This window comes from Apodemus sylvaticus, chromosome 2 (assembly GCF_947179515.1).
Source record: "Apodemus sylvaticus chromosome 2, mApoSyl1.1, whole genome shotgun sequence".
Classification (NCBI taxonomy): Eukaryota; Metazoa; Chordata; class Mammalia; order Rodentia; family Muridae; genus Apodemus; species Apodemus sylvaticus.
In genome coordinates, this window is record NC_067473.1 from 184,960,456 (window position 1) to 184,988,198 (window position 27,743).

The 27,743-nt window shown below is 46.3% G+C and overlaps 1 protein-coding gene across 1 annotated transcript; it reads left to right on the forward strand.

The window, feature by feature from the left end:
- Positions 1-5,096: 5,096 nt before the first annotated feature.
- Smco2 (single-pass membrane protein with coiled-coil domains 2) lies at positions 5,097-26,994 on the forward strand. The gene is made up of 9 exons (XM_052172770.1): positions 5,097-5,188; positions 10,635-10,740; positions 13,405-13,532; positions 14,668-14,817; positions 16,527-16,602; positions 18,800-18,856; positions 21,181-21,237; positions 22,448-22,623; positions 26,591-26,994. Exons 1-9 carry the CDS (start codon positions 5,097-5,099, stop codon positions 26,787-26,789), a joined length of 1,041 nt encoding a protein of 346 aa, XP_052028730.1. The 3' UTR covers positions 26,790-26,994.
- Positions 26,995-27,743: the final 749 nt, after the last annotated feature.

Here is a 27,743-nt window from a genome sequence, read left to right on the forward strand (position 1 = left end):
TTAGAAGAATTTTGTGGGGCCGGAGCAAGCGGGGCTGGAAAAAAACAAAGAATTTTGCGATTTTTTTTTTTTTACCTCCATAAAGAAACATGGAGTCCCAGGACCACTGAAGACAAAGGCATAGTTCTGATATGAGGCGGGAACACAAAGGCAGGAGATGGTCCCAGCAGGCACCGTGAGAGGGCAGGGGACAGGATCTGACCTCTGACAGGTAGGGTAAAGCAGAGCCACAGGGAAGAGGCACCTGACTGAGCTTCAAGCTCAGGTGGCGGTGACCACAAAGCCTCAGAGGTCCTGTTAAAAAGCTGTAAGGATACATGCTCTACTATGTTCATAGCAGCCCTATTTATAATAGCCAGAAGCTGGAAAGAACCCAGGTATCCCTCAACAGAAGAGTGGATGCAAAAAATGTGGTATATCTACACAATGGAGTACTATTCAGCCATTAGAAACAATGAATTCATGAAATTCTTAGGCAAATGGATGGAGCTGGAGAACATCATACTAAGTGAGGTAACCCAGACTCAAAAGGTGAATCATGGTATGCACTCACTAATAAGTGGATATTAACCTAGAAAACTGGAATACCCAAGACATAATCCACACATCAAATGAGGTACAAGAAGAAAGGAAGAGTGGCCCCTTGTTCTGGAAAGACTCAGTGAAGCAGTATTCAGCAAAACCAGAATGGGGAAGTGGGAAGGGGGTGGGTGGGAGGACAGGGGGAGAGAAGGGGGCTTGCGGGACTTTCGGGGAGTGGGGGGCTAGAAAAGGGGAAATCATTTGAAATGTAGATAATAAATATATCGAATAAAAAAAAAGAAAAAAAAATAAAATGGATATATGCGAGAGCTTAGGTTCCAGTCCTGAGGCCTCTGGCAGGAGCCTTAAAAAAAAAAAAAAAAAAAGCTGCGCATTCCTCTGTACCCAGATGATCTCTGATCGCCTGCGGAGAGCTGCCTGCTCTTCCAGCCAGGGAAGCCATCGCAGCAAGCATCATGGCTGTCCTCCAGGTACCTGGAGCTCCTGCAACTGCCCAACTACCGGCTCCTTCCCAGTTATCACCGTACCCTTCCAGTGTTTAGTTAGGTAGCCATTACCAAACCATGCTTCCAGAGAAAGTAATTAACTCTGGTCCCAAACCAAACAACAGGCGCGTGGCAAAACCAGGCTTCAAACACGGATGCAAACTAAAGGTAAGGCTTGGAAGCTGTCCCACTTTCATCTTCACCCTGCCGATGGAGGAGAAGGAGAAAGGACTCGGGAGTTGAAAGGCGTGGAGATCAGCCTGTTAGCTCCTGCCATGGATTCCCGCTTCCCACCAAGATGGCTGGAAAGGACGGAGAGAAATGTAGCCTTCAAGAGGAAGAAGTGTGGTCCACCGGTGAGGATCAGAAGCATAGGTGGGCAACCACTGCCTCCAAGGTCAACTGTTCTGCTGGGCAGAGAGGAGCAGCGCAGTAGCCGTCCAGGTGGGAGGCCTTTGAGCATCTGTGAGGGGAAGTTGGAGGCTCCAAGGTCAAAGGGCAGTGGGAGATGAGACAAGTTGAAAGTGTGTGTGTGAGTGCATGTGTGTGTGTGTGTGTGGGTGGGTGGGTGAGTGGGTGAGTGGGTGAGTGGGTGAGTGAGTGAGTAGGTGAGTGGGAGAGTGGGTGTGTGAGACGGAGGGAGCTGAGGTCAGAGGAGCACCCCAGGTCACCGTGTGTCTGAGGCCAGTTGATGGATGAAGAGATGGCAGGGTGGGAGATGGCCCTAGCCCTAGAGGAGAAACCAGAAGGCTAAGCAGCAAGATGGTGGTACAGGTCAGAGACAGGCAGGGGACACTGCAGTCTTCCCTCTCAGGGGAGGGAGTTAGGAGCTTCGCATGCTGGGTTCCAAGTAGAATGTCAGAGGGAGCAGGCCCAACTGCAAGCTTTCCTGCTCCGGTGTGGACCAACCTGCAAGGCCTCTCTGCCCAGGGAGCTAGGGAACACAGGCTCTGCCACCAGCCAAATGTCCCAGGGAACTCTGAGGTACAAATGATAACAAGATTGGGAAGGGCAAGAATATGGGCCCCCTCCATGTGCTGCCTCCTCACCAAATCTCAAGTCATGCCCCTCCCAACTGATCCAGCAAGCGTGCTCTGAAGAGGGAAATTTGTGCTGGGGGATGAGCTAGAGAATCACTGTGCCATTGAGTCTCGGTCTTCTAAAGTTGATCACATCCTTTAGATTAAGACACATTTTTTTTTTTCAAAGTGATAATTCTAAATGTTTTTGTGGCATGTGGAGAAGGGAACAAGGGTTCATTCTCATTAATTAATTCCAAACAGCCTTGAAGGTCAACCAGTAAAAACAAAAAATAGGGTAGTATAAGGAGAAAAGGGAGAAATTTCCAGACTTCCCTGTGTGCTGGTAAGGCGAGGCTGGGAAGGCTGGGAGTGGTCAGCAAGCACAGAGCCCGTGTGTGTGGCGTTGCACACCAGGCTTAGAGGAGTGTGCTTCTTCCGGCCATAGAGAGACTCAGATGTTACCTTCAGAAGGTGGGGCTGCCTCCGAGGTCAGCGGGCTGTTGTCAAACCTATAGAAGCAGAAAATTTTATGTTCACAGGCAATTGTGAGGCAGACTGGCAGTTTAAATCTTGCTTGTACCATATCTTAGCAATGAAACTTTGAACAAATTATGGGTCATCACTGTGCTGGTTTCCTGATCTAAAAGTGGGAACCGTCAAGATCTGGCTTGTTATTTGTGCACAGGGTGGTGGTAAGGACTCAATGAAACAATGTAATGAACATGCCTTACAAAAGCGAAAGCACTTTGTGTGTATATAATCAATATTGTTACCACTACTATTACCACAGTGATATGTGAAGATAATCTAACATGGATTAACTTCCTTTTCTGTTGTGCACAAGTGGGTGTGCGGATGTGTATTGTTTGCTACCCACTTTGTTTTTAATTCTTTAAAACCCATCGATATTTATGTGTGTGCACATTTTCTCTGCTGTGCACCTGGAGGTCAAAGGACAATCTGTGGGAATCAGTTCTCTCCACCATACGGGTTCTGGGGATCAAACTCAGTCATCAGGCGGGACAGTAAGTGCATTTACCTACATAGCCCTCTCAAAGGCCCCCACTTTATTTTTCTGAGACAGGGTTTCTCACTGATCTGGAGTTTTGGATTCAGTAAGATAGGCTGGCCAGCTAGCAAGACCCAGAGATCTGTCTCTGTACTGAGAGAGCCCTCACCCTATGACCTTCTTAAAGCTTTTCGCACATGTTTCTGTCTCACCCTTCTCTGCCTGTGTGTTTGTTTGGAGCTAAGGCCTCATGCTGTAGCCCTGGCTGGCCTGAGCTAGCCTCAAACTGAAGGTAATCCCCCTGCCACAGCTTCAGAGGTATCGGGACTTTAGATGTGAACCACTGGGACCTTCTTTGCATTTCTTTCCCTTTATTCTCATCCCCATAGCTTCCAGGATTCTCTGCTCTCTAGTGAGCTCACCTGGCCAGAAGGGAGGGCAGGACTCACACACGGCTCACACACAGCACAGGGCTCACACACAGCTCACACACAGCACAGGGCTCACACACAGCTCACACACAGCTTACACACAGCTCACACACAGCACAGGGCTCACACACGGCTCACACACAGCATACATATAGCTCACACACAGCTCACACACAGCACACACACAGCTCAGGGCTCACACACAGCACACACACAGCACAGGGCTCACACACAGCACAGGGCTCACACAAAGCTCACACACAGCTCACACACAGCACACGGCTCACACACAGCTCACACACAGCACACACACAGCGCAGGGCTCACACACGGCTCACACAGTGCAGGGCTCACCCACAGTGCACATACAGCTCACACACAGCTCACACATAGCACACACACAGCGCAGGGCTCACACACGGCTCACACAGTGCAGGGCTCACCCACAGTGCACATACAGCTCACACACAGCTCACACACAGCACACACAGAGCACAGGGCTCACACACAGTGCACATACAGCTCACAGCTCACACACAGCACACACACAGCACAGGGCTCACACACGGCTCACACAGTGCAGGGCTCACCCACAGTGCACATACAGCTCACACACAGCACACACACAGCACAGGGCTCACACACAGCTCACACACAGCGCACATACAGCTCACACAGCACACACAGCACAGGGCTCACACACAGCTGCTGAATGCATTGAGTCTTTAGAAGTTCAGTTTGGGAATGGGGACTGGAGAAGTGGCTGAGCTTGGTTAAGAGTACTTGCTGCTCTTGCAAAGAATTCTGTTTCAGTTCTGAGTCTTTTATGCAAACTTTTTGTTTGCTTGATTTCTGTTTTCTCTGATTAGCTCTGGCTGTTCTGGAACTTACATTTTGTTGTTGCTGCTGTTGTTTTGAAGTTCAATTTAGAACTATTTCTCTAAATCCTGAAGAATCTGTATGATACCCACTTTGATTTAATAACCACAGTTCTAGGAAAGTTGCCTGAGCAGCTGGAGGTATGGGATTCATTCTAATGAGAATGCATTACATCATTGTATCATTAATGTATTATACGAGTGAGGAGTTAGAAAGGACACAGTTGCCAGCAATGGGAAATACACAGGTCTAAAGACAGCGAGGGATGGACAAACCATCTCAGTAGTAAATGCTTACACATGGATGTCTCTGGAGACCATCTCTGGTTATTTAGCCCTGAAATACTGGTGGCTTTATATTCTATGTTTTTGGTTTTTGCAACATGTGTGTTATATACCCAGAAACAACTTACAAACATGGAGACTTCTACCCCCAACATGGCTGATGTATATTTCTCTACGATGTTTCTATTCTAGGGTGACTTATTGATGTAGACATAAGCTGCATCCTTGGGGGATGATCACACATTAATCCTTTCCCTGTACACTTGAAGAGAGGCTCTCAAGAGCTTGCTCTGGGGTCTCACAGAATGGACAGCCATCTTGGCTGCATTGGAAACAAGCCACATGTCAGGGGACAATGGATTGTGCTGACAGCTTCCTGTCACTGTCCTTGCAGCACTACTAAAGTGGCAGCTCTTACACCAGCAACCCTCAGTAAAGACGAGATGTCTCTGCAGACGAGGACAGCTGGGAAGGAACTTCTGACTGAGAAGAACGGCGATCTTCTCCAAAACATCAGTGTGACCGAAGGTTCGGAGTAAGTAGGGCTGAACTCACCAGAGTCACTTCTGGGACCTGCCTCAGCAGGAGACCAATCATGAGACATCAGTTAGGAGACCAATCATGAGACATCAGTTCAGGGTCAGGGCGGACATTCTCTTCCCAGTTCATCTCATTTTAACTGATAAGTATCTACAGGAGTAGACTTACGGGCCACTTGTGAGGCTCGTGGTGTGAACAAGGCATCAGCAGCAGAGCTCCGCTTAGGAAATTGTTTCTTGTAGATTCCGTCATTACTCCCTTACCTATAGTCACTAAAGACAGAGCCATTTAGAATGCTCAGTTACATTTCATTAGATACACAATAGCATGATTATCAGCAACCATGGGTCCTATGGGTAACTCTTGTTGCTATTGATAATGTTTGAGATAGTGTCTCACTGTGTAACCCTGGCTGGTCTGGAACTCATTAAGTAGGCCAGGCTGGCCCTGGATTCACAGAGATCTGCTTCCCTTTGTCTCCCAACTCTGGGATTAAAGATGGTTTACATAAGCCTATAGATGCCAAGACCTCTTCCTACATTCATTATTCAGTGAATATTCATTACTCCTGCTGTGATAAAGCACCAGGACTGTGGAGGTTGACTGAAGAACTTCCACGGCCTCTCAGAGAGTGAGACCATGATGGCGGAGCAGAGGCAGCAGGTGGCAGACACAGCAGCTAGAGCAGCAGCTGAGGGCTCTCACATCTGGAACCACAAACACGGAAGTGGAGATAGCAAACTGGAAATGGCAGGAGTTCTGAACTCTCTCAAAGTCCGCCTCCAGTTACAAATTTCCTCCAACGAGGCCCTGCTCCTAGACCTTCCTTCCAAACAGCACCATCAGTTATGGATCAAGAAGCCAAATGGCTGAGACTACAAGGGCATCTCATTTAAACCACCAGAGTAAGGAAGGTGTGACAAGTCTGCAGTCCACTTCTGGGCTCAGGGTCCACAGACATGACCTACCACAGACATCTGTTGCAAGGTTGCTGTGATTCATTTTAAAATGTGTGTATATGTCACATGAATGTAGCTTAATAAAATTACAACAGCCCATTGGAGGTAGGTAGGGCCTCTAACACAGTCATCACACAGGAGATTTTGGGAATAAGTTGTGAACACAGAAGATTCTCTCCTTCACTCGCCTGGAGAAATTGATGTCAAACAACTTAAACATCAGACCGGCAGAGAACAGGAACTTTAAAAATACACGACTCTGGAAAAGCTGTGGTTCAGTCACCATTTCTGCCAGGAATATAAATCAATTCCACACCTTTGAAGCACAGGTTAGAAGCCAGGAGTCCTGGCGTATGCCTGTGATCCCAGCATTTGGAAGTGGAGGCAGTAGGACCCAGGAGTTCAAGGCCAGCCTCGGCCACATAGTTCAAAGGGACTAGATGCGGCCTTGTCTACAAAAGCCAAAGTAGCAGCATTAAATAAGCAAAGTGCAATCTGGGAAAGTTTAGCAAGGCAGGGTTCAGGAGCTGCCTGTCACACCCAGCACACAGACGGGGTGCCCATTACAGCGGTGCATTGTGTTATTATGTTCCTGGGGGTGCTATGGAGACTGTTCAGTTGATAAAGTGCTGGCCGTGCAAGCATGGGGATCCACATAAAAGAGTGTGGCACTGCTTACTGTACCGCAGTGTTGGAATGCAGAGACAGGGGGTGGGGGGGTGGGGGTGGGGTGGACCTAGGGCTTTGCCTAACCAGTCAGCAAAGCCAAAACAGCAAGCTCCAGGCTCCGTGAAGGTCCCTAACTCAACGAGTAAGAATAAGAGCAATAGAAGAGGACCTCTATGTTTATCTCTGACCTCTGCACCCACGTGCACACAACGTGGACACACACATACGCACACACACACACCACACACACACACACACAGAGCAATAGAAAACTATACTACCCAGAGAGTCACACATTGACATTATTATTCCTTATTATAAAGGAAATTCAAAATCAGAATAATTCATACAAATATACTCATACTGATATAGACCCGTGGATTCCTGCATGCTTGTTGTATGCTTTGAGGAAGAATAAAGAATATTGTGGGTGAACTGAATATTTACAGATGTGGTTTAAATGGGGCTTGAAGTAAAACGCATGTTTGAACTCTCGGACCCAGCTGATGGTGCTGTTCTGGAGGTTAGGGGGTCCTTCCTGAGACCTGCCTGAGGAAGCCTTAGGGAGCCTTAGCGGTTGGAGCTGGGCTCCCTGACAGCTGGTCTCTCTCTACTTGCTGACTGGGTGTGAGCAGGCAGCCTCAGGCTCTCCCCAGTACCTTCTCCACCACGGCGGACTGTCCCCTCACTGTTCCTTCTCAAGAACTGATCCCAACAACGAGAAAGGTAACGAGCACGTCTTAGTTCCTTCTCCTGTTGCTGCAATTAAAAACAAAACAACATTTCCCTAATGATTAATGATGTTGAACATTTCTTAAGGTGTTTCTCAGCCCTCCTAAGTTCTTCATGTGAAAATTCTTTGTTTAGCTCCATACCCCACTTTTTAATGGGGTTATTTGGCTCTCTGGGTTCTACCTTCTTGAGCTCTTTGTATATATTAGATATTAGCCCTCTGTCGGATTTAGGGTTGGTGAAGATCCTTTCCCAATCTGTTGGTTGACGTTTTGTCCTTTTTGACAGTGTCCTTTGCCTTACAAAAACTTCGTAGTTTTATGAGGTCCCATTTGTCAATTCTTGATCTTAGAGCATAAGCTATTGGTATTCTATTCAGGAACTTTCCCCCTGTGCCCATGTCCTCAAGGGTCTTCCCCAGTTTCTTTTCTATTAGTTTCAGTGTGTCAGGTTTTATGTGGAGGTCCTTGATCCATTTGGAGTTGAGCTTAGTACAAGGAGATAAGAATGGATTGATGCGCATTCTTCTGCATGCTGACCTCCAATTGAACCAGCACCATTTGTTGAAAAGACTATCTTTTTTCCACTGGATGCTTTCAGCTCCTTTGTCGAAGATCAAGTGACCATAGGTGTGTTGGTCCATTTCTGGATCTTCAATCCTATTTCATTGATCTGCTTGCCTGACATTGTACCAATACCATGCAATTTTTTATCACTATTACTCTGTAGTAAAGTTTAAAGTCTGGGATACTGAATCCCCCTGAAGTTCTTTTACTGTTGAGAATAGTTTTAGCTATCCTGGGTTTTTTTGTTATTCCAGATGAATTTGAGAATTGCTCTTTCTAGCTCTATGAAGAACTGGGTTGGGATTTTTATGGGGATAGCATTGAATCTGTAGATTGCCTTTGGCAAGATGGCCATTTTAACTATATTAATCCTGCCAATCCATGAGCATGGAAGATTTTTCCATTTTCTGAGATCTTCTTCAATTTCCTTCTTCAGAGATCTGAAGTTCTTGTCATATAGGTCTTTCACTTGTTTGGTTAGAGTCACCCCAAGATACTTTATGCTGTTTGTAGCTATTGTGAAGGGAGTCATTTCCCTAATTTCTTTCTCAGTCTGCTTGTCCTTTGAGTATATAAAGGCTACTGATTTGCTTGCGTTGATTTTGTAGCCAGTCACTTTGCTGAAGTTGTTTATCAGCTGTAGGAGTTCTCTAGTAGAGTTTTTAGGGTCACTTAAGTATACTATCATATCATCTGCAAATAGTGATAGTTTGACTTCTTCCTTTCCAATTTGTATCCCTTTGACTTCCTTATGTTGTCTAATTGCTCTAACTAGGACTTCAAGAACTATATTGAAAAGATATGGAGAGAGGGGGCAGCCTTGTCTAGTCCCTGATTTTAGTGGGATTGCTTCAAGTTTATCTCCATTTAGTTTGATATTGGCTACCGGTTTGCTGTAAATGCAAATCAAAACAACCCTGAGATTTCACCTCACACCAGTCAGAATGGCTAAGGTCAAAAACTCAGGAGACAGCAGGTGTTGGCGAGGATGTGGAGAAAGAGGAACACTCCTCCACTGCTGGTGGGATTGCAAGATGGTGCAACCACTTTGAAAATCAGTCTGGAGGTTCCTCAGAAAACTGGGCATAACACTTCCTGAGGACCCTGTTATACCACTCCTGGGCATATACCCAGAGGATTCTTTAGCATGTAATAAGGACACATGCTCCACTATGTTCATAGCAGCCCTATTTGTAGTAGCCAGAAGCTGGAAAGAACCTAGATGTCCTTCAACGGAGGAATGGATACCAAAAATGTGGTATATTTACACAATGGAGTACTATTCAGCCATTAGAAACAATGAATTCATGAAATTCTTAGACAAATGAATGGAGCTGGAGAACATCATACTAAGTGAGGTAACCCAGTCTCAAAAGATCAATCATGGTATGCACTCACTGATAAGTGGATATTAGCCTAGAAACTTTGAGTACCCAAGACATAATCCACATATTAAATGATGTCCAAAAAGAATGGAGGAGTGGCCCCTGGTTCTGGAAAGACTCAGTGCAAGAGTATAGGGGAATTCCAGAACAGGGAAGCGGGAAGGGGTAGATGGAGGAACAGGGGGAGGGAAAAGGGCTTATGGGACTTGCGGGGAGTGGGGACCCAGAAAAGAGGAAATCATTTGAAATGTAAATAAAAAATATATCAATAAAAAATAAATGAATTAATTTAAAAAAAAACAACACCAAAAGCCAACCGTGACAGAGAAAGCTTATCTTGCTCACAATTCAAAGCAAAGTCCATCTTGGTGGATAAATCAAGGCAGTGGAAGACTGATGCAGTTGGTGTGATTCATCCACACACAAGAAGCATAGAAGAATGAATCAGTGCTTTTGTCCTGCTTCTTTTCTCTGTTTATACAGTCCAACAGCAGGCAGGTCTTCTAGGCCAACCAGAGAAGGGTGCTGCCCACAGTGGGCGAGTCTTCCAACACAGCCAAGGGAATGGTGCCGCCCATGGTGGGCGTGTCTTCCAGCCCAGCCAGGGAAGGGCACTGCTCACAGTAGGCAGGTCTTCCAGCCCAATGAACTTTGTCAAGTCAGTCCTCCAGACCCAGAGGCCCACCTCCCAGGGGATTTTGGAGTCTGTCGTGTTAACAACGCCGTCCCATAGTCCCATCACAGACCTGGTCCTCTCTGCCCATCTATCCTTTGGTAGATTTTTTTTGAGATTCTACCCTTGCCTGTTTGCTTACTGTTTATCTTTCCCACACGTTTGTACATATAAACACAAATAGCAGCACTTTGGAATTTGGGACCTCACTGTTAAATAATTTATGAATTCAGCCAACAAATATTTATGCAACCTTCCTATTTCTCTTCTGCAAAATGTAGTGTATATAGCATTGTTCACACAGGATAAAGACAGTATGCGGGTAGCAGATATATCTGGAGCTGAGGAGTGTTCTACAGGTCTCCATTAGAATCGTACAGGGCAGAGGACCAGTCTAAACTCCTACTGTACATAACTAGCTCTGTTTGCTCTGTTTGTGTTGTTTGCATTTGCAAAGGGAAATTGCCGAAATGGATCACATCTCAGACAGATCAGATGAAAAAGACAAACTTTCTGAAAACCTACAGACTGATTTCCTTTACAAGACAGACACTGAAAAACGGGTAAGCTAAGGTGGACCTGATGGCATATGCTTGTAATCCCAGCCATTAGTGGGTGAGATGCGAGAGTGACAACAGCCTGGGGTACAAACGAACCAAACCCACAGACAGACAAAAAAGGAGGAAGACTAAAAGAGACATCAGTGTCAGGGCAGGTAAAGAAATGACCTCGCCTGTGTCTCAAAGCAGGAAAAGAATGCCCCAGGGTTCTCTTCATAGGTGGAACACTGAAACCGAGAGGCCGGGGATGGCACTGCTTCCCATCACAGGTAGGGTCACCCTAGCTTTCCTATGTGCCCCCCCCCCCCGTTCCCCACTGTGTTATGTGCTGGTTTTGTTTGTGAGCCTCAATTACAGTTGGCATAGGTCACCTTAGAGCAGAGGCTACGCATAAAACCATCCTCTGATTGCGGAAATCTTCCAACAGAATTCGTCCGTTCTGCTTTGGTTCCACTTCTTTGGGAATCCTTCCCCTTCCTCCTCCTCCTGGGGCCTGAGTGCGCCTGCGCGGACTGTGGCTGTCTTACTGCAGGTTCTGCCCCAACCTCCGTGCACCTTTCCTACTTCTACACTTTCTCTGTCTCACGCTAAGGCCATTTCCCTCGGACTGAGGAGCTGTCCAGATAATCGCTAATTGACCCAATTTCAAGCTCTTTTTTCAATGACAAAGTCTACCTTGAAGACTCTTGTCCAACTTAGGAGACACACAGTGTCAGGACACGGACATATCTGCTCCGGGCCAGCGGTTAATCCACCACCGTGCTGCCTGAGCTACCAGCGCAATGGCTGAGAGCATTCCCAAGCCTCAGGTCGACCTGAGGGCGCAGACTCTCTTTCTGGGGAATGCTGAGGTGGAGCCTGTGGCCGTGGTGAGGGTCTAATGTGTTCTGCCCACCCCAAACTTTTCTCTTTCCGATTTAAATATGTTTGACTGAAGCACAGGAGGGTGTTGCTTAAAACTTCCTCAAAGGTCAGAAGAACTATTTTACAGTAGAGTTTCAGAGAGAGAGGGAGAGAGAGAGAGAGAGAGAGAGAGAGAGAGAGAGAGAGAGAGAGAGAGAGAGAGAGAAACACACACACACACAGAGAGAGAGAGAAACAGAAACAGAGAAACAGAGAAACAGAGAGAGGCATGTTCTAAGGCGGGTTATTGTTATTTTTGGCCATTTTGCTTGTGTAGGATCGAAATGATAGAAAACTGAATATTTTTCTAAAACAAAGCAAGAAAGAAAAAAAGAGAGAGGTGGGGGAACAGGAAAGTAGGAATTTCATGGACTAAATATAACAGACTATGCTATTTCTCTCAGAGCCCTCACTATGAAAATAAATAACATAAAAGAGAACATAAAAGCCCAGAACAACGATCAGTTTTGTTATTGCAGTGGCATTTATGACATAGAATTCATGTAGCTAGCAGAGAGCACGGCTTTTGCTTTATCTCTGTGTGTATAAATAAATGCTCTTCACTGAGCCATTTAAAAGTAGGTCGAACAGCATAACAGTTTGTTCCTGTTGCCTTCGGAAAGCATCTCTAAAAATAAAGATTTTCTTCTACATATCCAAAATACTGTCATCGCGTCTAGAGAAATTAGCAGTTTAACACATAGAGGAGCTTAATAGTCTCCTTCCCTCCACATTCGGGTTTCTTCAGTTGTGCCTCAAATGATGATTTTGGAGCTATGTCACTTTTAGAGATTCGTGTATTTTGTGTGTATAGTTGTTTTTCCTTCATGTATGTCTGTGCACCGTGTGTATCCCTGGTGCTCTGAGGGTCAGAAGAGGACACCACTGTCCCTAGGACTGGAGTCACAGATGACCATGCTGGGAACTGAACCTGGGTCCTAGAGCTGTTTTTTTTTTAATTATTCATTTTGTGTTTGTGAATACACTGTCTGTCTTCAGCCCTTCAGAGGGCATCGGATCCCATTGCAGATGGTTGTGAGCCACCATGTGGGTGCTGGGAATTGAACCCAGGACCTCTGGTAGAGCAGTCAGTGCTCTTAACCACTGAGTCATCTCTCCAGCCCTGTGTGTGTGTGTGTGTGCGTGCACGTGTGTGCGTTTGTGCGTGTGCATGCGTGCGCATGCGTGTGTGTGTGTGTGTGTGTGTGTGTTTAAACTAACACTGGAACAAGATCTATGGCATGGCACTTGGTTGCTCAACAGACTGTCCTAATAGGAAACACTTCTGTTTTATAAGGTTAAGGTGCCCACTGTGTGTTTTGTTTCATTTGTTCTTGTTTTGCTGTGGTCTTATGTAGTCCAGGCTGGCCTATGTGGCCCACTATATGGCCTGGGCTGGCCCAGGACTCACTGTCTAAGCCTCACTCTCACGGCAGTCTTCCACCCTAGCCTCCTGAGGGTCAGCGTTTACAGATGCGCACCCTTGCCTGGCTAACAGAACAGAAGAGAGACCAGGAACAGCCAAGTCATTTAAGTCAAGTTTTGGAGTGTACGGGTGGGTACATTTCTACTGTTCACCCTAAAAACACACTCTTCCCTGGGAGGCTGCTCCTGGAAAGCCTGCCCCAGACTCCAGCAAGCTGAACAGAGGGCGTGTCTCCCTCTCTCATCCGTGTGCGAGAAGGCACGGGCGCAGGCAGTCTGTCAGGTAGGGTTGGAGGAGCCCGAGACTCTCTCGACTCATCTGTTCTTCCTCTCATCCAGGATGGGTTGGAGCAGGAGTCGGAGGACGGCCAGGACCCACCAAGCAAACCCAATGAGCAAGAAGTAACTCTAGTTTGCGAGGGCTCTCAAGCGTCTCCGCCATCACCCTCTACTGAGGAGAGCACTCCGTAAGCTTGGACACACCCAGTGTAGAGCACGCAGTGGTGGGGGAGAGAAGGAATCCTGGGAAGGCAATCGGAGAAAGCCCGGGAGACTGACAAACTCTAGGCACACGTTGAGCCAAGCTGCATCCGCGTGCACAGGGACGGGCTGACCCTGCAAGATAGTAGAGTCAGCCTGTCCTTGGCTGCCGATGCTGGCAGGGCCAGTAGGTCCTCTGTGTGTCGTTGGATTTGGAGTTTAGAACTGATATGTATGTCAACAGTCTCAGATAGCTTCTATATGGAAATTATTCTAATCATCATTAAAAGCTTGCCAGCAAGCCCTTGCATGTCACGTGTTGGACACCTCTCCTCCCCTGCCCCTGTTATTGCACAATATCCAATGTTCACTCTATAGAGGAAGATGTCAAATATATCTATTTTTAGCGTGGGGACCTCAGTGGTAGAGTACTTGCTTAGCATGTGTGAGGCCCCAGGTTCAATCCCTAGCATTGAGAAAAATACATAAAGCTTTTTTTTTAAATGTATATGTGTGAATGTTTTGCCTGCATCATATATGTATGTGCACTGTGTGTGTTGCCAAGGAAGTCAGAAGAGGGCATCAGATCCTCTGAACATGGAGTTATGGATGGTTGTGGACCGCTATGTGGGGCCTGGGGATCAAACCTAGGTTCTAGGCTAGAGCAACAAGTGATTGAAAGCAACTAATCCAGTTCTCCAGGCTGGGCATGCAGGTGTGTCATCACCGAGTGCTTGCTTTGTGTGGGGCCCTAGGTATGATTCTCAGAAACACAAGACATTGTTTGCACAATTATTTGCTTTATCTGGACTTTTTTTTTTTTTTTAATGTATTCACCATTGCTATCTTCAGACACACCAGAAGAGGGCGTCAGATCTCTTTATGGATTATGAGCCACAACACACGTGGTTGCTGGGAATTGAACTCAGGACCTCTGAAAGAGTAGTCAGTGTTCTTAACCACTGAGCCATCTCTCTAGCCCCCTTCTCTGGACTTTTAAAGACCGGTTGACTGTCCAGTTTGTCCATTTTAGTAATCCAAGATGCACAGGAAGATCATGTAGAGCCCTATGAGGTGTCTCCCGAGTCCTACATCTCAGTGACCAGGGTTCTGCTTCCACAGGATCCCAGAGAGCTTGGTCCTCAAGCTGAACTACTGGCATGCAAAGATGGGTCTCCAGATGAAGGAACTTGGAGCCAACCATGGTGACTGGTTGGAGAGAATCAACAACATTATACAAAAAATAAACAATACAGAAAGCACAGTGAAGAGGTAAGCATTAGGTGCTGGGATTCACAGGAAAATAGTGGAATGTCTTCCAGCTTCAAAGTTCAAGATACCGCGCCTGGTAGAGGAAGCAGGTCGTGTACAAGGAGGGCAAGGGTATAGTCTCAAGGTTAGGGGTCGACACCCAGACCTGTAGCAGAGCCCTGTGTCTCTCTCTTCTCTAAGAGATTTCTCATACACTGGGAGTGCATAGCTCTCTATTTTTTTTTTTATCATTGTTACTTATGAGTGTGTGTATGTGTGTGCTTGTAAGCACAGCCACCCAAGAGGCCGGAAGCCCTGGAGCTTGAGTTACAGGCAGATGTGAGCCACCTTGAGGGTGTGAGGACAAAAGTCCTGCCTTTAACTGCTGAGCCATTTCTCCTGAGTTCCACTTATTTCCTTTGAGATAGGGTTACACAGCCCAGGTTAGCCTTGAACTCCTAACACTCCTGCCTCTACCTCCTGCCTACAGAGTGTGCCACCAAAACCCATTTTGTGCTGGGATCTGACCCAGATCTTTTGTTTGTTTGTTTGGTTTGGTTTGGTTTTTGAGACAGGGTTTCTCTGTGTAGCCCTGGTGGTCCTGGAACTCACTCCGTAGACCAGGCTGGCCTCGAACTCAGAAATCCGCCTGCCTCTGCCTCCTAAATGCTGGGATTACAGGCGTGCGCCACCACCACCAGGTTTGAGCCCAGATCTTGATGAGGCTAATCCAGAACTCTACTAACTGAGCTACATTCCCATTACAATGGTGGAGCTTGAATCCGGGTGGCCTGTCTTCTGGGTGAATTAATCTTTTTAAGGACTTGCCTTTCCTCATGAATAAAAAGCTATTGATTATAGCCTCCTCCCTGGCATATTGTGAGGTCCATATTGTGAATCACAGGCAGTGATTAGCAAACAAAAGCTCTTATTGTCTTATTGAGAATCAACATGTGAAGCCTTTGCCCTTCCTGCTGAGCTCCGACCTCTTTGCCAGCGCAAAGGAACTACACTCCTAGCTGCGTCTTCTGTACGTCTCTAAGCATCTGCTCATCCCTATTTACGTCGGACCTTTCTATCCTCCAAAGAAAAGGATCCAAATGCCATACGCTATAAACTTCCTTTTTAAATTAAAGTATAGCTATATTACAAGACAATTATGTTCTTTCATGTAAGGTGCTGTGGATTTTACATAGTTATGGAGCCAACTCCGTGAGGACAGAATGCCTCCATCGGTCACAAAATCCGTTCTTCTCTGTTCTTGCTGTGCGTGTGCTTTAAGACTCTGTCTCATGTAGCCCAAGATAGCATGGCACTCCTGATCCTCCTGCCTCCACCGCTGGGCGCTGGGATTATAGGTGTGCACTACCATGCCCAACTTACTACTGAGTTGACAGTCCTTGATAGCGTTTGAATAAAAGCCCCGATACTCAGCCTTTGGATTTTGAATCATCACTGTCCAGGCTGTGGCTACAACTCAGTGCTTGCTTCTCCTGCTCTAGGAAGTGCCTCGGTTCAAGCCCCAGGGCTGGAAAAACCAGCCCCCCTCCCCCCTCAGTTTGTGCCTTTTAACAGGAGCAGAGGCTTAGTCCAGCAGAGTCTTGCTTCTCTTTACTGTGCCTTTCCAAGTAGATCAGCACTTCAGGTTTGAAAGATTGGAAATCTCTCCCATGTTGCATGATTTTTCCCTCAGTCCACAGGACTTAGTCCATCTTTTCATTTGATTGTAGTTTACTGACTGAGGTTATATCCCTGGAAAACCAGTCTAAAAATCTGGAGCACCCGGATCAGGAGGCAGACATGGAGGTAAGCTGGGAACGCACTTCCTGATGTGTGTACCAAATAGATCATAGCCAGAGGAAGCCCACCTCCATTACAGGAGGGCAGTGGTCAGACTTCCTCCAGGGGACCCCACCTCCCTTGTTTGATGCTCAGAAAACTGGACTCTGCTGTGCTTCCCAGACACGGGGTGAGGCATCCTCATAGGCCTTTTCTGTCTTGATGCCGTCGTAAAGACAGGAGCCTTCAGGAGAACTGCCTGTCTGAATCCCAGAATCCCAGCCCTGCTAGCTCAGGGAAAACATCTCGGGAATGGGAATGTGTTAACCGTGTCCTTAGTAAGCAAGATGCTGTGCTGTTGATGGCCTCTTGATGTGTTCTAAGGATATTTCCAAACCACCAAAGAGTCCTATTTCTTTATTTCCTTATGTTTAGGAGAGATTCCCTTCAGAGAAAGTTTTTATTTAATTTTGTTTGTGTGATGTTTATTTTAAAAATTTTATTGTATTTATGTTGTTTATTGTATGTTTTATATGTATGTGCATGCATGCATACATGTATGCATGTGTGTTTGTGTATGTGTATATATGTGCATTGTATGCATGGGTGTGTACATGTATGTGTGCATGTGTGCGTGCATGCATGTGTTATATGTTGCACATGTGTGTATGTGTATATATGTATATATGTATGCATGGGTGTGTGCATGTATGTGTATATGTGTATATGCATGCATGTGTTATGTGTGTGCACATATGTATGCATGCATGAATTTCAGAGACAACTTCCCAGAATTAGTTCTGTCCTTCTACCATGTGGAGTCCAGGGATCTAAGTCAGGTTGGTGGCAAATGCTATTACCTGCTGAGCTATCTCTCTGGTCTATTTGGATTGTTTCCTTTTGTTTAGAGATAAGAGTCTTCTCTTAATCATGGGTCAGTCTGGAACTCACTTTATAGCCTAGGATAACCTAGAACTCTCAGTCATCCAGCTGCTTTAGTCTCTCCCAAACCATGTTTACAGGTGTGAGCCACCACACTCAGGAGGACATGAGATAACAGGGAAAAGGAAAAAGCGTTACACACATGTATGAAACTGTGCTAGAACTGTGTGATTTCATGTACATGCCAAATGCTACACATGAGTGTGAGAACCAGAGGCAGGTCAAACATCCACAGGTCATAGATGGATAAGGCCATGTCTTGTGTGCACAAGGAGTACGTGACATAAACGGGACACATGTCTGATCCTCCCAGCAGCAGGAGTGATCTCAGGCACTATAGGCTATCTGAAGATGTCAGCTCAGACCGCGGCAGACTTCACATTCCATCTGTGTAACACTGAAAAAGGCAAAACCTGAGGACAGGAGACAGGCTGGCAGTTACTGGAGTTGAAGGGGGAAGGGAGGAAGCTGCAGTTCCGGCAGCTGGGAGGTGGAGGCAGGAGATTGCCTGAAAGCTCAGGGGCCTGATAGCACAGCTCCTTATTAAATCACGAGATTCAGGGGCTGGTGATGTGTTAATGTGGTTCGAAATGAGGGTGAATACAACCCCCCAATGTGACCACATGCTGCTGCCCAGGAGGACCAGTGCTCCTAGTACTTGTACCAGGCCACTTGTAGGGTGTGGCCAGCCATACCTTTAAAAAAAAGTTTTGTGTGTCTAGGTATGGTGGTACAGGCCTTTAATCCCAAGACTAGGGAGGCAGAGGCAGGTGAATTTCTGAGTTCAAGGCCAGCCTGGTCTACAGAGCAAGTTCCAGGACAGCCAGATATAAACAGAAAACTTGTCTCAGAAAAAAAGGTGTGTATGTGTGTGTGTGTGTGTGTGTGTGTGTGCTTGCTTGTCTGTCTGTCTGTCTGTCCTCTGTATACAGTGCTCACAGAGGTACAACAAGGCCATCAGGTCTCCTGGAGCAGAAGTTAGAGGCAGTTATGACCCACTGTGTAGGCGATGGCAGTCAAACCCAGACCCTCCGCAAGAGCAGCCGGTGTTTTAACCGGTGAGCCATCTCTCCAGCCCCACCAATTAATTGTATCTTACTGACATGATTCCATGTTGGTGTTATATGTCAGCACAGTGCGAGGGGGAAAGAGCTATGGAATCTGAAGTTTGTCGGACATCATTTGCTTCTCCTAAAAACTGTTTTACCTCTGTTTCACAGACCATTCCTTCTAACCCTGCTGTGTGTTCTTATGTTGTGTGTCCTCTTTCCTTGTGTTATAGGAGAAAATCACAGAAATTAGGAGGCAATTAAAGGAAGTGACCATCAAGTTGACCCAGGTAACAAGATGCCAAGGAGGGGAAACGACCCTCGGAAGCATAGGGTTTAAAATTCAGGGAAGTCAGGACCTAGAGGGGCTCAGCGTCACTACAGATGCTCATTTCAGAAGAAAAATTCTGAGATTCCAAGATGAAGTGACTCAGCAGTAGAGCTTTGGTGAGATGTGTTTGAGGGATCTAAGCTCAATCTGTAGCTACACACACACACACACACACACACACACCACACACCAACCAAAAAGAAGAACCTGGATCCTCAAAGATAAGCATAGTGAACATTTTTGTGTATTTGTCTTTATTTAAATGAGTAGTTGTCAACATTCCTAACGCTGTGAACCTTTAGTACAGCTCCTCGTGTTGTGGTGACCCCCCCACCATAAAATTTCTTTCATTCCTACTTCATAACTATAATTTTGCTACTGTTGTGAGTCATAATGTAAAATCCAATATGCAGTATAGCTGATATTGATCCCTGTGAAAGGGTCATTCAATCCCCAGCAGGGTCGTGACCCCTATGAAAGGGTCAGCCAATCGCCAGAGGGGTCACGACCCACAGGTTGAGAACCATGGTTCTAAATTCTGTTTGCACGTTTTTACATAATGACTGATGTCGTCAGGCGCTTTCTCTTAAACCCGCCTTCTGACAGGTCAGTTTTCATGGGAATTTTCTGTACCAGTGAGATGTCATCATCCTCCGTCCACCGCCTCACAGCTCAAGATTGACGTCTCGATTTATCAGCTTTGTTTTCTTGGGCAGTTGGGATTTTTTTCCATGAGTGTTTGCTATGAGAAACCAAGCCTCAAAAACTCAGTCCTGGGGCTAGGAACGTGTCCCAGGTTGACCAACTGCTCATAGCGGATCTGGTGGCACACACAGCACTTGGGAGGTAAAGTCCTGGAGGATATGAGTTCAAGTCCATCCTTGGCTGCCCAGCAGACTCGGGGCTAGCCTGGAATATTCGAGACGCTGTCTTTTAAAGAAAATTAAGAAAAGAAAGAGAGAATAAAACGCCTCTGCCTGCTCCTGTCAGTGCTTAAGAATCAAGACAAGATGAGGTATTCGCCTGCAGACAACCTAATGGAGACGCGAGAAGCAAACAGGAAGAGGTCCTCTCCCAGCGAGCGAGTCACCTCTGAGCCAGAGCCCGGATGTTCAATCTGCTACGATGGATTCTTACCTTTATTCCTTAGAAATGTTTACCTATTTAAGAGAGATACTTCCCTGTTTTCCCAGAAACTTACTTTTTCACCACCTTCTACCTTGGTGGAAGATTTTTGTTTTTAATATTATCTGTACGGTCGGTTTTTACCACTGGGTATGTCTATGCACCACACACGTGCAGTACCCATAGCAGCCAGGAGAGGGCGATAGGTTCCCTGGAGCCCGAAGTTAACCGAGGTTGTGAGCGACCATGTGGATGCAGAGAACTGAACCCGGGTCCTCTGCAAGAGCAGCCAGTACCCTTAACTCTTGAGCCGTCTCTTCAGCACTAGAAGGATTTTTAAGGGGCATAAGAGGAGTAACAAACAGAAAAGAATGGCTTACACCAAGGGGCTGTTGTATACATTTGTACTTTTACCTTATTTGTATGTGTATGTGTGAGTGTATGTGTGTGTGTGCTGTGCATGGGTGTGCGTGTGCATGAAGCCTAAAGTTGATAGCAGGCACTTTTCTCAGTTGCTTTCCACTTTTTTTTTTTTTTTTTTTTTTTTTTTTTGAGGCAGGGAATAGAGCGCTGATACAACGCGCTCTAATTCTGGCTTGTCCAGCTGATCAGTTTGCTCTGCCACTCTCCTGCCTCCACCTCTCAGACAGCTCTCATTCCTGTACATTTATTTATGAATGCACGTGTTTATGTGCTTATGCTTGTTTGTTTGTTTTTGAAATGGGGATTCACTATTTAGACCTAGCTGGCCTTGAACTCAAGATTTGCCCGCTTCTGCCTCTTGTGTGCTGGGCTTAAGGCCAAGCACCACTATGCTGTGGGAAAGAGCCTATAAAAGGACTGAAAGTAACCCGCGTTGCTGCTGGTTATTTTTCTTGCGATACGAGGCCCATAAGCAGTTTGCCTTGTGTGGTTCACTGCTGACTGCTTGCTCTCGTAGTGCTGAGGACAGAACGCAGGGCCCTGTGAGTCCCGGGCTCCACCAATGGGCCACATCCACAGACCCAGAAACCAACTGCCAAGGAAACTATCTCATGAGTAAACGTTTATCTCACTCAGCACAGCCACTTTGTACGCAGCACAAAAAAATGAGAGATTTTATTCTGTCAACCGGAAGGTCCCCTTGTCCGTTACTCAGACCTGTGGATATCTTTTTAGGTCAACGCTTGCAAAGAAGCCTCTGACTTGAAGGAGAAGCTCGTGGAACGGATAGAGGTGAGGCACCTGTCTTAGGGTTTCATTGCTATGAACAGACGCCATGATTAAGGCAACTCTGGTAAGGACAACATGTAACAGGCTGGCTTATAGGTTCAGAGGTTCAGTCCATTATCATCAAGGTGGGAACATGGCAGTATCCAGGCAGGCATGGTACAAGAGGAGCTGAGAGTTCTACATCTTCATCTGAAGGCTGCTAGCTTCCAGATAGCTAGGACTTAAAGCCCATACACCACAGGGTCACACCTACCCCAACAAGGCCACACCCACTCCAAAAGGCCACACCCACCCAACAAGGCCACACCCACCCCAACAAGGCCACACCCACTCCAACAAGGCCACACCCACTCCAACAGGGTCACACCTTCTAATAGTGTTGAGTACATACAAACCATCACAGTGCCCCAAGTCCTCCTATTCAAGCAGGTTATCTGGGTTCCCAAGAAGCTAAACTACACCTCGTTCTGGTCTCTGGCTAAGCCTGTCTTCTTTTCCTCCTCTCGGGCTTCTGCTTTGAGCCAAAAGAACACACTGACAGTTTCTGGAGTGTCTCGTCCCAAACTCATCTGGAGCTCCATCCGTACTACATACTCTGTACTCTCAGTGCAAACGGCAGTTCCTCCTCAGACCTCTCCTGTCTCTCTTACCCAAAGAAACGAGTTTGCCTTTGAGTTTGTTCTCCCAACACCTTAGATGAAGAGGAAAAATGTGAATATGTGTCAGAAACAATGAACGGAGGAATTACCTACCCCCCAACCAGCGGTGCTGGCTCACCAACCTCACCGTAGACATTGTCCTCAGCCACGCGCCTTAGCACGCCTCTCACTCTAATGTGCATGCACGTTTAGACGCGTGCCGCTTCACAAGCCATGCGCGTGTCCCCGCACCTGCACATCACTATGTGCACCACTGTATCCTAGAACAGTGCAGGGTGGACCTCACCGCGTACATGTGTGTGGCATAGATGTCCAAACCAAACAGACAGACCCAGGACAAGGGTGCCATTCCAGTAGGTAAAGGCCAGCACGTGGACTCCCCTCTGTTCCCCAGCTGTGCGTAAGTCCCCGGATATGCACCTGCCCACAGCCACCTGAGGTGTCGCAGAGGGAAAACACCCTGTCACCCATGGGGAGGCTGGGAGACATCAAGAATTGTTTTGTTTTTAAAGAAAAGGTAGAGTAGTTGATTGCTCTTTGAATTTCCTCCCCAGAGCTTCCATAAGGAAATGAACGTCTTGAACAGTAAGCTGGAGATGTACTACACGCAAGGATCGGACGCAGATTCCCACAGCTCTGAAGATGTGGACACGGAGCAAGAGGAGCCCCTGCTTCCCGAGGCTTCTCCAAGCCCGTCAGTGTCGGCCTCTCCTCCCTGCAGTGCGGTGTGGTAAGAAAATGGGGCTGGCGCGGGCTGGACACACTTATCACATGTGGTCAGGGGAAGTGGCACACAGCTTCAATGGCTGCACTCCAGGAGCAGAGGCAGGTAGGTCTGAGTTCGACGCCAGACTGGTCTACATAGTGAGATGGTGCGTGTATGTAGCTTCTCAACATATGAACTATTTTAAGACTGACTGTTGACTAAAATTTATTTTCCTTTGTAAATTTTGTTTGCTAATTGGAGTCATAGGGTTTTTTGTGTTTCAGCTATACATCTATTGTATTAAGTATATTGCCATAGGCAGCTTTTTTATTGCTTTAGATAGATCTTCCTATATGTAATTTGGGCATATCACATATATTTTACCTGTGTACAATAAGCTTTCTAAATCACTTTTAGATGTGTGCAGTGTAGGGAACTGAACCCTCAGGACCTCACGCATGGCTGGCAAATGTTCTGTCACTCTCCCTCCTACACTCTGACTCTGCTACTCCAGCTCTGCCTCCCTTTTCCCTGTCCAAGTCCAATCACAGGCCTCCTGCTGCTCTAATGTTATTGGACAAGGAGAATCCTGTAACACTTGGATGCTGGGAACTAAACCTAGTCCACTGAGCCATCTCTCCATATGCACAATAAAGAACAGAATGTAAAGACTTTGGTCATCACCCCCACCAAAGGAAACAACTTACCAAACAGATTTAACAACTTCTGTTTACTAGACCCCTCACCCTCCTTCCTTAAAAAATGAAATCTACCCTGTGGGGTGCTGGTGCAAGCCTTGAATTCCAGCACTCAGGAGGCAGAGGCAGAGGCAGAGAGGTAAAGAGAGAAGCAGAGAAGCAGAGGCAGGTAGATCTTTACTAGTTCAAGGCCAGTCTGGTCTACAGAGCAAGTTCCAGGACAGCAAGGGCTACACAACAAAACCCTGTCTCAAAAAACGAAATATGAAAACAAGCAATGAATAATAAAATGAAATCACTTTATTGTTAAGATTTTTTTAGACAGAGTTCCTCTGTGTAGCCCTGAGTGTCTTGGACCAGGTTGGCCTCAAATTCACAGGGATTTGCCTGCCTTTGTTTCCCACATGCTGGGATTATAGTGTGTGTCACCACACACAGCCCCCAAAAGTGCTTTCTGCTGAATCATAATGACCTGAATTTGATCCTCAGATCAAACCCACATAACAATCCAGTTTTAGTGGCCTGCATCTGTAGTTCAGGCAATACCACAGCAAGGTTGGTAGGTAAGGACAGGAGATGCCCTGAAGCTTGGGATCACCTGGCCTGCAATAATCAGCTTTGCAGAATGTGTGTAACAGTTTTCACCCTGAAGGAAGCTCCTTAAGCAGGAAGGTAATCAACTCAAAAGAGCTTGTGGAAGTCCCTAAAACCAACCGGACTCACTAGACTCCCACCTAGACAGAGTACGCAATAAAGATTGAGCATCCCCTCAAAGGGAAGGCAGTTGGGCTGCAAGGAGACTCTGAGATGAGACCAGCTGCCTGGAAGAAGCAGAAACCAGCTGGGCTGCCTGGAAGAGCTTTTGCCCACTTGAGGTACCCGGGAAGGATAATCTGCAGCCTGTTGAGCTGCCTGCAGGCTGTGCAGTGTGCTCCAGGTCCCCAACTTTGTGAGCTGTCAACTGTGCTGGGCTGGTCTTTGGTGATGCAGATGTCTTCGAGTCATTTCTGATCCTGTAAGTTACCCCTCACCCATATCCCTGTGAGTAACCCCAGTAAAACTCATGGTTCACGGAGTTGGACTTTGGTGTGGTATCTGTACTTTGGTCTGTTGTGGGCTCCCTCTCTAGGGGGTTTAGACTTGTGTGTTACCTCTTCTCAGGTAATGTTTTTGTCACACAACACAGAAACAAGGGAGACCCTGTCTCAGCAAAGGGGAAGGAGAGACCTAGCTCTCAAAACTTCTGACGTGTCCCCCCCACACCCCCAACATAGCCAGCCCAAGTATGGAAAACATGGTTCTAGCAGGCCTTGACCTTCTCCCCCATTCCCTCTGCCTTGCTAAACTGTTAGGTTACATTCCTAAAGCTGGCCACCAAGGTCAGTTCCCTTATTTGGCCACTTTGTCCTCCTGTGGCTGACTACCAAGGTCCAACTATCAAAGTATTAAAGTCCAGCAACCAAAAGTCCCCTTGGCTCACCTAATTAACATGACTGATTTAAAATTAAACATCTCGCTGTCTGGACCGGTGCCCTGAGCAGACCTTGGGCACAAACTCCACAGCCAGTCCCACTACACCCAGAGGAAGCTCTGCTCCCAGGTGCTCTAACATACCCAGGATCATAGGATCAGAGGTGAGGAGGACCCAACATCTGTCCCAACATCTGTCCCAACACCGGGAGTTACTGGAACCAGAGGGATCCAGGCACGCAGGAACTTCACCAGACCAGTGGCACGGGCTCAATCCGGTCTGTCTGGGTAGGTGCCCTGAGCAGACCTTGGGTGCAAACTCATCATCTAGTCCCACAACACCCAGAGGAAGCTCCACTCCCAGGCACTTCTACACCCCCAGGATCCCTGTCCCAGAGTTTGGTCACACCAGGATCTCAGGGTCCCAGAGGCAGCTTGACTCTGAGGAGTTCTGACACAACCAGGATCACAGGAAGGACAGGCTCCAGTCAGATATAGCAAGGGCAGATAGCACTAGAGATAATCAGATGGCGGGAGGCAAGCATAAGAACATAAGCAACAGAAACCAAGGTCACTTGACATCATCAGAACCCAATTCTTCCACCATAGCAAGTCCTGGATACTCCAATGTCTAAAGATTGTTCTTATTTTGGGTTTGTATCACAGTAAGAACCAAGATTTTAAGCTCTACTAAAAACAAAACAAACAAACAAAAAGACTATCTTTTTATGTTCATTTAATTACATGTCCACCATTTATATATATAGATATAAATATATATTGTGTTGAATATAATAAAAAAAGAAAAATTAAAAAACAAGTATAGTGCTAAAAAATGTCTCAACCAAGAGTAGTGTGAATTTGAAAAGTATGATAATGTTTTCATGCTGTGTTTAGTAAAAACAATCCCAGTCAACATAAAAGTAAATAAAATAAAATTATATTAAATTAAACACCTCACCCTAACATGGAGTTTCCCCTTGTACTTTTTAAGCTGTCATTTTCCTAAGGGCCACCTCTGCCTCCTCTCTCTTCAGAGACAGTCCTTTACCCTCCCCCCTTCCCTTCCCCTTCTCCTCCTTCATCCTCTGTCTCCTGTCTTTCTCTATTTGTTCCTGCCCTCTTGTTCCTCTGGGGCAAATAAACTTCCTTTGTGCTGGGAATTTGGTCTTGAGAGCCCTGAGCCAGTACTGTTTCTTACACACACACACACACACACACACACACACACACACACACACACATCTATATATATAAAATCTTTCAGAATTCTGAAAATTAAGGATTTAGTATCCTTAATATACAAAGACCCAGAAAACAAAATACAACCCAGACTTTAAAATAGGCAAAGGACTTAGACATCTCATCAGAGAAGGTATGGCATACATATATATGTTCAGCAATCTCATAAAGAGATCTGCAATGGAATTGTTCATTAGAAGTTACATTATACCCACTCTCGTGGGCAGTACATAGTATAAAGTGGATTTTATGCCTCTGAACATGTGTCTGTGTGCTTGGTGACTGTGCACTCTTTAAATATTACAGATAAAATTTCATTCACTCGAGAGAAAATTAATACATCCTTAAAAGTCAATCAAAATTAGTGATTCTGTAGTATCAGATAGACAAATGAGGGTATTATCTAGAAAGGGTACAAAAACAGAGCGGAAGTGACCTGAGGAGCTTATGGGGATGCGCATGCGCTGTTTCAGCCTCTTGTAGCCATGACTGCGGAGGGTGGAGCTGTGAGGATGGAAAAGGTCCACACCTTCAAAAAGGCTCTGTTCTGGGTCTGAACACTTACGTCTTCTTTACTGTAGGAAGCACGCACTGAAGCTGCTCGTCATGGTCTACGTGGTCACCATCACTGGACTGTCGTGCTACATACTGTTTGTGGACGCCACGTTTCTCTTCGAAAGGGTGCTGCCCAGCGTGCTGGGGCACCGCACCATGTGGGATCTTCGCGAGATGATGGCGCCTTTCCTGAATTTGGAAGCAGAAGACTTGTTACCATCCTAAAGATCTAAAGTTACCGATGACCAACTCTCTTCCTCTCCAATAAAACATGTTATAGCAGTTAGCTTATTTTCAAATGATACCATTCAGTATTCTATAAAGGGTATTGTTATTATAATCAATTTACTTGATTATAGAAAAAATGAAAAGGATTTCACCAATTAAACACAGGACCTTGCTATGTAGGGAAGGCTAGTCTCGAGTTCATGATCCCTTGCCATAGTCTTCCAAGCGCCGGGGTTGTAGGTGAGTGGTGGGAGGCTGAGCTCCCACAACGACTGCTTTCATCATTTCCGGCCCCAGGCTTTTTCCCTTCCCACCCTGACACATCCGGACAACCATGCACTAGCTCCTACTGTTGCTGTTTTGAACTCTGGGGTCTTGGACAAGGAAGAATTCCTTTCTTCTGTGGACTGGGGCTTGAGGGTAGTAAAGGCATTTCTCTAAGTGTTCCTTTCTCCTGTTGACAACCTTTGAAAACTATCTTTCCTAAGCAAAGACAACCACAGGTGTCATTCGAACTATGCTCCAGTATTCCTGTAAGAGGTGGTATGCGCAGGCACACTCATGAGCATATCCATAGACACGTACATACATGCACAGATGTACACACACACACACACAGAGACACACACAGAGACAGAAACAGAGACAGAGAGACAGGGAGCAGGCACACTGTGTTGTGTCAGACATTCTTTGGAAATTTTAAGAAAACCTATGCAAAGAATTGAGATATTTGGAACTTTGGTTTTTGAAAGAAATTCCATTCTATTTTTCAGCTTAAACCTGCCAGGTCTGGTTCTGTTGCTTACAATAAAAAGAAATCTGACTGATATAGGGGAAGTTTGAATGTTTCATGCTTAATCATAGGTAATGAGGAAGTAGTTCTGACTGAGCTGCATAAGACAGAATTGTAATGGAGTGGGCAGGACGGTGGAGTGTAACCTACAGGTTACA

Bases quoted from the DNA above. Each gene is read 5' to 3' on its own strand.
- Smco2 (XM_052172770.1), top strand. From the start codon at position 5,097: ATGTCTCTGCAGACGAGGACAGCTGGGAAGGAACTTCTGACTGAGAAG. The intron at 16,603-18,799 runs GTAAGCTGGGAA...CTTGTGTTATAG, and splicing joins ATCAGGAGGCAGACATGGAG to GAGAAAATCACAGAAATTAG. The intron at 22,624-26,590 runs GTAAGAAAATGG...TCTTTACTGTAG, and splicing joins CCTCCCTGCAGTGCGGTGTG to GAAGCACGCACTGAAGCTGC.